The sequence below is a fragment of the Gouania willdenowi genome, chromosome 6 (assembly GCF_900634775.1).
Source record: "Gouania willdenowi chromosome 6, fGouWil2.1, whole genome shotgun sequence".
Lineage (NCBI taxonomy): Eukaryota > Metazoa > Chordata > Actinopteri > Blenniiformes > Gobiesocidae > Gouania > Gouania willdenowi.
In genome coordinates this window covers 68,185,443-68,199,221 of record NC_041049.1, presented here as the reverse complement: position 1 = coordinate 68,199,221, position 13,779 = coordinate 68,185,443, and the positions used below count along the sequence as shown (strand labels likewise).

The 13,779-nt window shown below is 39.3% G+C and overlaps 1 protein-coding gene across 2 annotated transcripts in view; it reads right to left on the bottom strand.

Moving 5' to 3' along the window:
* The window catches only part of LOC114465883 (transcription factor SOX-6-like), a 130,953-nt gene that overhangs the window by 9,198 nt on the left and 107,976 nt on the right, over positions 1 to 13,779 (bottom strand). For both annotated transcript variants that reach the window (XM_028451191.1, XM_028451192.1), the window contains 2 exons: positions 11,364 to 11,541; positions 7,803 to 8,038 (listed from right to left, as the gene is read on the bottom strand). In XM_028451191.1, coding sequence (XP_028306992.1) covers positions 7,803 to 8,038; positions 11,364 to 11,541 — 414 coding nt within the window. The remainder of the gene's footprint in view (positions 1 to 7,802; positions 8,039 to 11,363; positions 11,542 to 13,779) is intronic.

Sequence of the window (13,779 nt, the reverse complement as noted above, 5' to 3'; positions counted from 1 at the left end):
CTGTTTTAAAATCTTCTTCTGTTTTGTGTGATCTTTGGATATTAATGGGAAAACTATGCACGAGAGCTGGACAGGGACCGACTTTTACTCTTAAAATAAAAAAAAGGAGAAACACATTAAGTCCCATTACTGATAAACTGGTGAATCGAAACGTTATTAATACATAAATAAATCGAAAAAAAATGGATGTTACAAAAAGCACACACACGATATGTGATTAAAGGAACCAGAGGTGGTGTAATGAATCTACTGGTGATCCTCGTTTCTTGTGATCAACTTCCGTGTGTGTTGACGGCTGCTGTTAGTGGCTCGTGGTATTATAATGTGCAAAACAAATATTTTTACTGCCCTCAAAAAAGCTGTGTAATTGTTTTTGCCAAAGTGTAGAATGGAAAAAGTTCGAACATCTATTGTTCCTCACAGTCCATAGTTAGTCACCAGTTTATTTAGACACTATTTGGACCATTACACTGTTCGTTCTGACAGAATCTGACGTGCTTAAGCTCTTGCTCTAATTTTCCCGTAAGTATCCTAATATCTCACAAACAAAACAAGAATTCACCATTAATATTTTAATTTTAAAACATAAAAACGCTGCTTTTCTGGGTTTTGTTGTTTCTGTTTTTCTATTTTGGTTTTCAGTCAGTAAAACAAAATAACCAAACTGTTTATTTGTTATTTTGATTTGGTTTTAAAACGGAATAACCAAAGAGCGAAGGGTACACGGATTAAATTTAGCCCCTTAAAGCTGCAATCATCAGTAGTGACTGACCGCCAACTTTCACGCCTCGTGTGTTGCAGGAAGTTCGTCCCTCCTGCCGAGGACAAAAAGTTCCAGCTAGCTGCTCACTTTTAGGCCTTTCAACTTAAATTACTCCACCGTGATCCTAGAACATTAAAAACCTCTGCACCGCTACCGCACATCCACACTCCTCTCCTCTGTTCTTCTTATTCTTCCCTCCCTCTCCTCCCTGGTTCTCCCACTCTTTCTGGTGACAGAGGCATTTTGTTTGACGCAAGGAATGGTTGCTGGGTGAAGTCATGCCGCGGTAGCAGCTGGCAGAGTTGGTGGAACTTCGGGCCTGTGTGTGTGTGTGTGTGTGTGTGTGTGTGTGTGTGTGTGTGTGGTTAAAGATGAGGAGCCTATGCAGGCCAATGTCAGCACTACAGCAGGGTTGTAATCAGCCCTACCACAGAACATGTGCCTAGGCAGTGCCATGCTCACCACAGGAAGCGACCGCCTAACAAAAGAACCAAAGAGAAGAAAGGAAGAAGAATAGGAGGGACCAAAAGAGATTAAAAAAAGATAAAACAGGAAAACAAAGGTGGACTTGAAATCTAGTCGAGGGGCCTAAAAGCTGGCTCTAGTCATTATAAAGTCATGTTCTAAAAGCTTTCTACAGCTAAGTGTTTGTTTGGCCTGATGTCTGTTTCAAACATGTTGGATGTCAGTATAAATTCCAAATATTTAAAGTAGTGAGATATGTCCAAATGTTCATATTTTATAACAGGAGGCCAAATGGAAAAGTTAATGTAAGAAACAAAAAAAAGACTGGGACTGCATCAATAGAGGTAGAACGATCCAAACTACAGATTAACAGCAGACCGAGGTCAAAACTTGCAAATGTTCTCCGCGGTTGGTCTACTTTTGGTCTAGTTGAAAGTTCTTGCGGTAAATGCAATAAGGAGCTGTCTTTCTTTTGTTTAGTCAGGATTGAAATAGGTTTGGGCTGCACGCCTGTTGGTTTCAAACTGGCCTGCTGCCTTCTGGAGCACCATTATAGATTTTGCGCTCCAGTTTGGCCACTTGGATGAAAAGAAAAGAGAAAAAGGAATAAAATCACCAAAATTTAAGGGTGATAGAAACCAGTGTGTAGCGCCGCAGTTTCAGTCTGCTGGTGAATGTACAGTATATTTCTGAATTTATGGGAAACTTGACTCTTTTTGTTCACGCTGGTCCCTCCTATTTTTTGCGTCGCTCTTTGTTGCTACGGTAACACTAAACATTTGCTTTTAACAACAACAAAAAAAAGAAATCCATAACGTATTGCAGCTCATTACCACAGTCACAACTGGCCCACTGCCATCACGGCCTGCCTCCAACTGACCCACAAACGTTTACTGTCTCCTGGAGGACCAATCAAGTTTGGCAGCCCACTCTATCACCCCCCACCCCCACAACCCTTCTCTTAGCATTTTCTCTCTCAATCAACTTCCTTCATTTCTCCCCCCCCACCCCCACCCCCTTTTCCACATCCAGACTTTGCGGTTTTCCGAAAGAGCTGTCACTCATCTCCCTTCTCCTTCTTACCATGGCTCCTATTCATAGCACTAAACACCCCAGCACCGGCTGCCCGACCCTCCAGGCTCTTACCCCAAAAGAAGCAGACACTCAGCAGTCTCTTTGCAGGTGCCAGACTCTGTTTTGTCATGTGCATTATTATAAACTCACAACATCCAGGCTTCAATTGCAGCAGCATTGCGTCAACCTTTAATCAAGTCTTGATGTGACTGAGCGGATGGATTCACATGCTTGCTCGCTTTAAAGACCAAACTTACTTATGGAGACAATATAAACTTCTCTACAATCATTCCCTCATTATGAACAAAGAACAAAGGACAACGTCTTTATTATATTTGAACTCAGAGCGTGCATAGTGTGCATAGAGAGAGCATGGAGTGCATGGAGATACAACAATCCTTTCCAAACCATTGTGTTAATGCACGTGACTTTATACGGCTCGACACTAAAGCCTCTTTTTCTACATATCCTACATATGCTAGACCAGACATGGGCAACTGGTGGCCCTCAGTCTAATTTTTTGAGGCCCCCAAAGCAAATCCCCCAAAATTGTAATTCAAAAAGTTGGAAGGAATATGAAGCTCAACATAATTAACAAAGTACACAAAAACACAGAAAACTCCAAAAATACACAAAATGACTCATAAAACATAAAGTGACAACAAAGACAGACACAACAACCACTTAAACAAACAATGTGACTACAAAAACACACAAAACAACAACACACATTGCAGAATAGCTCCAAAGACGCACAAATTGTTAACAAAATCACACAAAATGACAGAAACAAAAATGCAGAAAATGATACACAAAATTAAACCAAGAACACAAAAAAATAACAGTAACACACAAAATGACCGAAAACTGTCAAAACCACAAAGAGAAAATAAAAATAAAACCCTTTTTTCCCCTTGTGTTAATGTTCTGATTATTCATTAATCTAAATGCTGACATGAATGTTAATAATGCAGCCCTCAGATCAGATACAAACACATTTTTGTGGCCCCCACTGTGATAGAGTTGCCCATCTCTGAAGTCTGAAGGAGCGTCTTTCACCATAATACTTCATTTTGATCACATAAAATACAAGGTGTGGCCAGATTCATCTGCAGATGATGTTTGCACCATTGGATCTTCTTCCCTCATTGATTCAACATGTGTTCAGTGTATTTGCGGCATAACATGCACTTAAGTTAGAAACCTAGTTGTTTATCCAAGAAACACATGGATGAAAAGGCATCCGCACTGACCAAATATCACAATAAACCAGCTGTTCCTCGTCAGTGCTTCGACTTTGAATCCACACTGTTGTGAATTCAAGTGTAAAATATGCAGCAAGATGCCGTTTGAGGGCCTCGAGTTTGCCAAATATAAAGATTTCTCATCCATTCAATTCTACAATCTATTCTACTTTATCAGCTGAACAAGCTACAGTCAGCACAACCTTTCATTTAAATAAACTTAACTTGAGTAGATCCCTAACTACTGTTCTGCTAAGACTAAAGCTGCGTACACATATAAAGATAATCAGGCAGTTTTTGTCTCAATTGTCCCCCTTTCTGACCATGATGCCAAACGCTAGATAATCTTATGTTTTTAAGATGATCTGTAATCTGAGGTGTGTTAAGAGTGAATTTGTTCTGATAATTGGCTCCAAAATGATTTGTGAAGTGAATTGTAGCCAATCAGGAAGCGATCTGTCTGAGAAACACGTAATGATGGTTTCCTGGCAACTCAGAACTCGTAATTTCCGAGTTGAAAATTTCAATCTCTGAATTTAACCCAGTTTAGCAGCAGCACGTTGAAGTATCCCAGACACGGCTGATCGGCGCTGGGTCACGTTGTTGGATCACGTTGTTGGATCACACCAGATTTCTGTTTTTTGGACAGAATCGTTGTGTGTGTGTGTGGTGTGTGCTGTGCTGAGATTATCGGAGCAAACCACACACCGTACAATCAAAACTGTTCTATGCCTGATTTTTAATCTTCATGTGTTGGGTCTGTAACTCATAAAAAAATCTCTTCATATTTTAAAAAAAAAATCCTTATCTGTGTACCCTGCTTTAACTTTGGGGGGCCCTGATGCCTGAAAGTAGGGCTGTGCAATTAATTGATATTTGATTACGGTTATTACACCCAAAAATTACATATTCGAGAAAAAAATATTATAATAAAAAAAAAAAGAGTAGAATTTTTTTTTTTTTTGACATGTTTTATTTGCTAAATAAAAAAAACTTCCACAATGTCAGACATCTACAGAAAATAAAGCTTGGCACACACCGATTATTCATACTAACTTTTAGTTGTTTAATCCAAGCTTTTATTCATGTTTAAATATAATATTTGACATTGTTTTCTACAAAAAATAAATAACTTTTTGGTTGACAAATAATCATTTGAATAATCGTGATTTCAATTATGACTAAAATAATCGTGATTATTATTTTTTCTATAATGGAGCAGTCTGGCTCAAAAGGCCCTTTGTATTGCAAAAACGTCCCAAAGTTTAGTGGTAAGATTAATGTGTGGGACTTAATGCTAAAGATAATGTGCTTGCTGCATATCGTCATACCAACTTTCAGGTCTTTCATTACTTTATATAGAAGCCGAATAAAGTAGTAGTCACTCAGGAACTGTTTTACTTTGGGAGTGTTTTTGTAGCCGTTAAAATAAAAATGGCATTTACACACACAAACACACACAAGCATGCACACACCCACAGAGTTATACAGAGTGGCTATTTCAGTGAGCTTTGGCAGCCACAGGCCAGCTGGAAGCAACGTAAGCGTAAGGTGAAACTTAACAATGCCACTATTGGCTAGGCCTCCAGTCTGTACACCCGCTATAATGACATTAACATGGTCAAGGCCAGAGGGAGCCAGAACACACACACACACACACACAAAGGATCCCAGGATCACTTTCAGCTCTATGAGTAAAGGCTATGTTGTTTATGCACGTAATGAAAGCTGTGGGACGGAAATACACAACAGCAAATTGATACAACCACGCACACACTGAGATGTCACACACTCTTAGCGAATCAGATTTTGAAATACATCGCAGGCAAACTCTAAACAAGCATTTAGCAAAGTTTTCCTTCCCTCAGACAACTAAGGCAATGTCTCTCGGTTTAAAAGATTTGTGTGACAAATTTGTTCTGTGAACAAAAATGATCGTAGGAATCCAAGGTAAAGAAAAGGAGCTGTACTTGTGCGTCGTAAAGTGGAACTGGTGAGTCACACTTTCAGCATCCAAGCAACTTCCCTCCATGAATTGTTTGAGACATAGCAACATCTTTGAGTACGTGGAAAAAAGACACACACAAAGAAAACCCTGAGAATGTTTTCATCACAATTTTCTGGAAGGAAAAAAAAAAAATGATTGAAGCAAAGAAGCAGAAGGTCTTTAAGCTGCGTTTGCTGGGTGATTAATAGCACCCGACAACAAACACCAAAGCCTGCCGTCGTCCTTAGAACCGGAAACAATAACTTTAAGACTTTCCAAATGAGCTTTTTATTAGGAGGCGTGCAGCTCCTAATAAACTAAATTACTGAATTGCTTTGGCTTTGTTCTTATTAAAGTTGAAAAATATAAAGCTCAAGAAGCACTTAAGGCTCTCTCTGCAACACACATTCACACACCTTAATTATGGATCATCGCAAAGTTTACTTTAAGCTAAAAAGGGTTTTAATAAACTTGTTTTTTGAAGCATTTTTGTTGAAGACCTGCAGCAGACAACTCACATTAAATCTGAATCAACAATTTATCCATATTGGCTCTTGTATTATTAATATTTGTGTGTTCCTCTGTGTTTACCAGTATAATGAGTTAGATCAAAAGCAACTTGGGACTGAGGATAAGTGCAGCAGAGATCGAATTTGCCAGTTTTTAGATGTTTTCGTCCTGAAAACGCTAAGTAAACAAGTTCCAAAAAATTCAAAACAGCTCATCCTTGGAGTGCACCAATCATGACCTACTTGGGGTTGGCTGGTTCAAAGTCTCCACCCCTAAAATATTAATGAACTCATCTTCTTATCCATGCGAGTATGGGATCAAGTGTGAAGGAAAGCCAGTCTAACCATGTTCCCTGTTTTAACTGAGTGTCTGATCCTTGGACTCTGTGACTGACTGATCAGACTGACTGAAGATGTTTGGGGATATGGGTTGCCCCGAGGGGTGTGCGGTCCCGCTACAAAGGCTGGGTCTCCTTCAGCGCAAAGCCTGAAGGGAAGAGATGTGCAGAGTGGAAGAGGCTGCGTGTTACTGTTCCTATAAGTGAAAAGTGAAGGGAGGGAGGATGAGAAATAAAGGCCCTTTAATTGGACTGAAACCCTGTGGCTTGGATTCTCCCTCCAAGGCAAGTGAAGAGCTGGACTCAATTACACACACACACACACACACACACGCACACACACACGGACTTACACTAATGGCAACATCCTCATTTCTGAAAAAAAATAAAACAGCACAGAAACACACTCACACTCACACTCACACACACACACACACACACACACACACACACACACACACACACACACACACACACACACACCAAAAACCATCCCTTGTCATTGGCCCAGCTGCTCCCTCTTCAAAGCTGTTTGTTTCTGGGTGGCCGTAGAAATGAGAGGATAAAGACAAGTTCTCAAGAGCTGCAGCTCGAGCCAAACAGTACCAAATATTAGCCATGAATAAATACAGAGTCATAAGCAGTGAGAGCTGAACTTAGAAGACTTTGCCTCTAATAGTGACGTAGCAGCGTCAAACGTGGCAAAAAAAGAGTGAAAAGTGACTAAAATGGGCCAAAAACAGTCACGAGTGAACAAAAATGGGCAAATAAAGAGAAATCAGGTAATATAAAATAGCAAAGGGTAGCTTAAAAGGGCAAATGTTGAAAACAATAGTGTAAAGGGGCAAAGATGAGGTACAAAAAGAGGTACAACATAAGGGAGAAAGGAAACAAGTGGTATTTATTGGGCAAAAGTTAGCTCATTGGGATGAAATTAACGAAAGGACAAAAATTGGTTTAAAGTGTAAAAAAGAACTTGAAAAAATTGACAAAAAATAAGGATTTCTTGGCAAAACGTTGCTAAAGTCTGAAAAGTGTCACAACTTTTTGAAAAGGGGCAAAAATGGGACAAAGGAAGTTGCAAAATGGCCAAAGGAAACGGGTAAAAAGTTTTCCCTTTTAAGGATTTCTGGGGGAATAATCATTAAAATTAAGACAAAGAGCCACATGTTGAGAATCACTGACTTAAAAACAGCTTCTACATAGTGTCTCTGATAATGTAGTGGATTGGCTGATTTTTTGTCCCAGTCCAGCCCTGGGCTGCAGTGAAACACACTTTCTGATCACAGCAGGTCGGGTTTGATTTTTGATCCTGAGAAGTGCCATAGTTCCAATAGTAACAACCTGATTTTATAGCTTGGTCTTCACTTGAAATGAACATGTCTTTAACTTCTGGGCTCTAACATGTGTGTTCGCTCTGACCTTGTTGCCGTTGTTGAGGCTCATGCTGCTCAGGGCCGACAGTTTGGCCTCTAGACTCTGGTTCCCTGGATGATGCTGATGCTGATGCTGATGTTGATGCTGATGTTGATGCTGCTGCTGATGGTGGAGCTGTTCTCTCTGAATCTGCTCCCTCATGCTCCTGGCCTCTTGGATGGCCTTCATCACTGCGTCCTGGTCCCCAAACAGCGCTGTGGAGTTGAGGCTGGACAGAATGTCTGTAAGAGAGAAAGAAAGAGGCATCTTTATTATCTAACTTTACAAAAACATCACTAATCATTTACGTTTATTGGCATGGTTGTATTACATTTTCTATGCTATCTGTTCATTCTTTAGTTTTGAGTATGATCTTCTCAACAGACAAGTCTTACTGGATTAAATAGTGAGTAAAGGTATTCATTCAAACCCATACACTGGAAATGATGCAGAGTTTGGAGAGGATTAGGAGCTTGTTTTCCAATCCATGAAGATAAGTAAAAGTTGTTTTTTTTCATGTTTATTAATGATTTTAACCAACCTGGATTATTTGAATAAGCTAAAGCTAAAGTCTGATTAAAGAGTCAGGCTAATTCACAATATGGCCAATGTCCACGGCCACAAGTCAATCATTCATACAGTATATAAGCCATAAAGGTATTGTGGAGGGTGTTATTTTGTTGTCAAATTCAGGGTGGATCATCAAGACTATTGGTCCTCGTAACTGTCAATCATTCTGACGTAAGGCCGAATGATTGACACTGCCCAAATTATCTTTTGAAAATTAAGCTTGTACGAGCGACGCCGACACCAACTTGTAAACAGAGGTGTGCACGAGGAAAACTAGGCTCGTGCACGCTCTCTCGCACACATAGGCGTTCCCTCATGGGAGCAGATACAGTTGCGCATGTGCATTTTTTCAAAAAGTGGAGATGGCGTTTCTTTTCTAAACTTCGGAAAAATCCTCCTCTATACCTTTAACATTCGCGATTGCAGAGTCCAGGTTTACCAAGTCCAACCTCCCAATAAACTTTTTCAGTGGCTAAATTTGATGCTTGCCCTAATCTGTTATAGGAACCAAAACAGCTCTGGTGAAAGTTCTCAGTTCCATTAATGGGAAAACACCAAGAGTGTTTGTAAAACCTAATGTTCAAAGAAGAAGCTTTGACCAAAAAGTCTAATCTTACAAATAAATCTGACTGGGACCAGAACTCTGTTCACTGTAGGGTTTATGTACACCCAAATAAACCCAATATCAATTTTTAAACCATACATAGACATGTTCCTGGTGAGAAACAACACATTTCTGAGCATATGTCCTAGGTTCCCAAAGTGGGGTACGCAAATTGTCATAGGGGTACATGTCTAAACAATTTTAGACATGAAACTAGAATATAAATAGACCAGCAGTCAGAAGCCTGCATGCATTGCCATAAATTACACATGGTTACAGATTATTATTCTTTTTTTAATTATATTGTGTTCCTCAAAAGGATAGGTAAATATAGGAGACACATTTCACTGTAGGGATACATTGTATATGACGTTACATCAGTGGTTCCCAACTTTTTTGGGTCGAGACCCTTTTTAATATTTACAAATTTTTTGGTGTCTCCAGAGCTCTTTTTTTTTTTAATCACTAGAATTAGCTTTTGATAATGTTTATTGTTGCCAGGATTAGCGCACAAAGTAACAAGATATTTTTATACTGCATTTTATTTTAACTAGATTTATATTTGAGAAAATTAATGTTTTGTTTAATTAAAACATTTTTAAAAAATTACATTTTAATCACTATTTATTATTAGACATTTCAGGGGGCTTCATTTGAATTTCAGGCGACCCTACAATGGGGTCATGACCACGAGGTTGAAAAACACTGCATTACGTGATAATGTTTTTTAAGTGTGCAGCTGTCTGATGGGGTACATGGCTTCAGATTGATTGTCTGATGGGGTACATGGCTTCAGATCGATTGTCTGATGGGGTACGGGACTGTGAAAAGTTTGGGAAACACTGGCATAGATGAACTCCAACTCTCTATCTTCTGGCTAAGAAGCAGCATTGCTTCTTCTCTCTGTGTTCGCTTAGTTTTGGTCCTCATAAGTAATTTCTTATTTAACTTTTCAAACACTCCTGAGCTCTAAAAACTGTTTATAAACGTGGAAAACCAAAAACTTGCGAGAGGCCCATCCAAGTTCCCATTAGCCATCTTTAAACAGTCACATAAAATTGTCCAAATGTTGTTTCGCTTGTTTTCCAGTCAACTTGTAACTAAACCCCCTTCTCCTTTTCATTTATGGGCTTCACACTTTTGAAGCTAAAGAACAAGGAGAGAAAAAAATAAATAAAAGGATGCAAAGTTTCCGTCGCCTTACTTGTTTAATTAGCAGACACACGTAGGAAACACTGCGTGCTTGGGTGGCCACGAAAATGAGCAAAATATAACTCAAGTGTTGCATCCTCAAAGCCACTCCAGAGGAGCCGGTGAAATTGTTTTCTGAGGGGTTGAAATGAGAGGCCTTAGATTGGCCTTAATAACAGATAGCAGAGGTAAGGGCATAAAAGGTCTGGTGCGGGCAAACAATGATGTGAGGAAGCTCTTAAAAACCAAATAACGTGTGCTGGGTTTCACTGCTTCCGCTGCCGGGGTTTTCATTGGGGCTAAATACAGGTCCTTGGACTCCAGTAAAACACACACACAACAAACACACACACACACAGGTCTGCTCGTGAGCTTAAAGTATGTCTGCAATCTGTCAGGCGTATGCGACGCTTGGTTTTGCCTGTGGGTGGCGAGGTGCAGGACGGTGTTTGTTGGTTTGTCCTTTTTGTTTTTCCCCGGATGAGGTGAGCGCAGATGTGAGAGCGTGTGTTCCACATTCACACACAACACAGTGGTGTGAGGAATTACACAATTGTACCGGATAGAGCAGTGGTTCTCAAACTTTTCTAGCTCAAGTGCCCCCTTTTTCTTATTTCTGAATCCAAGTACCCCCTTTTTCTTATTTCTGAATCCAAGTACCCCCTTTTTCCAACTACAACTATTGAGAAAACCATTCAAAAACAACTATAGATCATAATGATGTAATGAATGGGTGATGACGCACAAAATAATCTAATTTTATGAATAAGTGTAAAGAAATGTAGTGCAGTGGTTCCCAACCATGACCCCATTTTGATATCAAGAATTTCTGATGACCCCAAAGACATTTTTTTTTTTTACTGCATTTTAGTTTAACTATATCTATGTTTCACAGAGTAAAAGAATAGAAAAAAAGTTGTTTAAGATTGTGTGTTGTTTTCATTAAAAAAATAAAAATAAAAATAATCAAAACATTTCAAAAAGCTATTTTAATTTCTCAGAAATTGGGATCTGATCCCAAGGTTGAAAAACACTTAGTTGCTCCTGAATAGATTGATTTGTATTGTTTTTATCCTTTAGACACTTTATTTGTTAATTTTTCACTCTCTCAAGTACCCCCTGTAGTGCCATCGCGTACCCCCATTTGAGAAACACTGGGATAGAGCATGTGTGCACAGCATTACTGTTGGGTTGTCACCTACCCAGAGAAGAATTCCTGCCCATGCTGGAGATGGGACTGGGGATGCAGGATTTTCCAAGGCCAGTCGGGCTGCTCTTGTTACCAGGAAACAGATTCTGTGTCGGGGACGACGGCGAGCGGTGAGGCTCGCCTGTTTTGGGTCTGGCTGAGAGATTCAGAGGCTGTGTCGAACCTTCCTCCTGTTGGTAGAAACACCACGGAACAAAGATAAAGATACATAAAAGTGTTTGTGTAAAGAGTGGATTACAGATCCCAATTGAACAGTGCATGGAGCAATGAGCAAAAGCAAACAGATATTAGGCTAAAGTGCATTATTTAGCTTCATTTGTGAGGCAGAACTTGCTTTATTTCAGCTCTGTAAAAAATAAATAGTCACACAAAGTGACACTAAGGCAGGGGTGTCAAACTCCTTTTAGTTCAAGGGCCAAATACGGAGCAGTTTGACCACAAGTGGGCCACAGGTTTTAGGTGGGAAAACGAACAATTTCAACATTAATGTGCCCAAGTTTGCACTTCCAGTTATAAATTAAACATAAAGTATGGAAAGCATCAACAATATCTAAGCAATAAGTAACAGAAACTTAAATGTCCTTTGATTTTTTTCTTTTTTTTTACTAATTTTTATTTAATATCGGGAGATTTTGTGGAAGAGTTTGAAAAAAACTGCAAGATTTTGGAAAAATTCGGAGTTCTTTCAACAATAATTTACAACTGAATTATTTGGTAATTTATACAATGGTCATTTTGACTTTCTCCTGCGGGCCAAATCAGAACCTCTGAAGGGCCAGATTTGGCCCCCGGGCCTTGTTTTTTTGGTTCGGTTTAATGGAGTTTTTTTTTTTTTTTTTTGCTGTAATAAATAAACACAACCTTATTTCTGCATTATATCTGTTTCCTTGTCTTTTATTCTAGTACTGTTATTGTTATTTTCCCATACTCCTAGACATCACCACAAGAAACGTAAGAAACACCACAATCGACACAAAGCACACCCTCAAAAAAGCACTGACTGAATATAGATATAATATTCAGATTCCTTAATGTAGTTAATGTAATGATGATGCAGTTACATCTTCTTTGATATTGCTGATGCATGGAATTAACCCCAACTTCCTCTCGAACGTAACATCAACACAACAATTAAAACGTGTCTGAATTTAATGTGTAACAATTTTTATTTTTCATATACTTTTCTGAAAAAAATTTAATATTTCAAAATAATTAGATGAGTTTAGATTAGATACACTTTATTATCTAATCTAATGTAACTATTTTTTTTGTATATATGTGTGTGGAAAACACGGAATTTGACAAAACATAAATGGAATTTGGAAAGAAATCAATGGTTTTTATAGGACCCTAGATAATAAGTGAATGTGGAACCAGTCAGTCATCTATGAACTAGAGGTTTGGTAGCATGAATATTATTCCTCCTTCTCAGAGTTATTCTATTATTATCATTTTTTTTCTCATATATTTGGAGATAAAAACCGTAAGTGTTTCAGCCTTCCAACTTCTACTTCCTGAGTGCTATCATATCTGAGTTATTCTTTACTTTACACAAAAAGGTTGGCTGTCAAGATGGCTTTCAAAAAGTTAGAATGTACGCTTCACTTAAACACATTTATGTTCACAACAATAACTGAAAGTTACAAATCAATTTAGTCTCAGCTGTCGGGATGTAAACAGACTTTGGCTCAGAAAGTGTTGAGGAACAGAAGGTTAAGTGTAGGGACCAGCATGGGGGGTTTGGCTGCGGGTGGTATGCCCTACTGTGGGTGGTGGGATGGGTGTTTGTGTGTGTGTGTGTAAGTGGGGGACGATGACGCTAGTCTATTGTGACGCCAGTTGCAGCTGTACCCCACACACACACACACACTACACACACATGGCTTCCATTACTGCCTAGCCGTTGAGAAAAGATGAGGCGTACGCTCGCTCTAGTGAAGGGGCCTGGGCTCCTGCCAAACAGCAGCCAGCGCCAGTATCAGTGTGTGTGTGTGTGTGTGTGTGTGTGTGTGTGCTACTCTTGAATAAGCTGTTTCTAATTGACGGTGAAGAGTACAGGGCTGTACGCCGATTGTTGTTTCAACAACTTCCAAATTTCCAGCCTCCTACATTTACACGCACAGATCATGGGAATTATTGTTGTGTTTTCCCACAACATACTAACGTGAACTCAGAGTTTCCTTTGTGTTATTAAGTACACTGTCTGTACACCACTGACACACCCCATCAGAATCAGAAGAATATTATTCATCCCGGGGGAAATTACTTAAATATGTATGTATCCCTGACAGCAGGGATTCCCAACCCCTGGACCGTGGCCTGGTAGCGGATCTATGGATGAATACCTATTGGCAGAGGTGACAAGGAACAAAGTACAAATATTTTGTTACTTTTTCTGGTATCTGTAC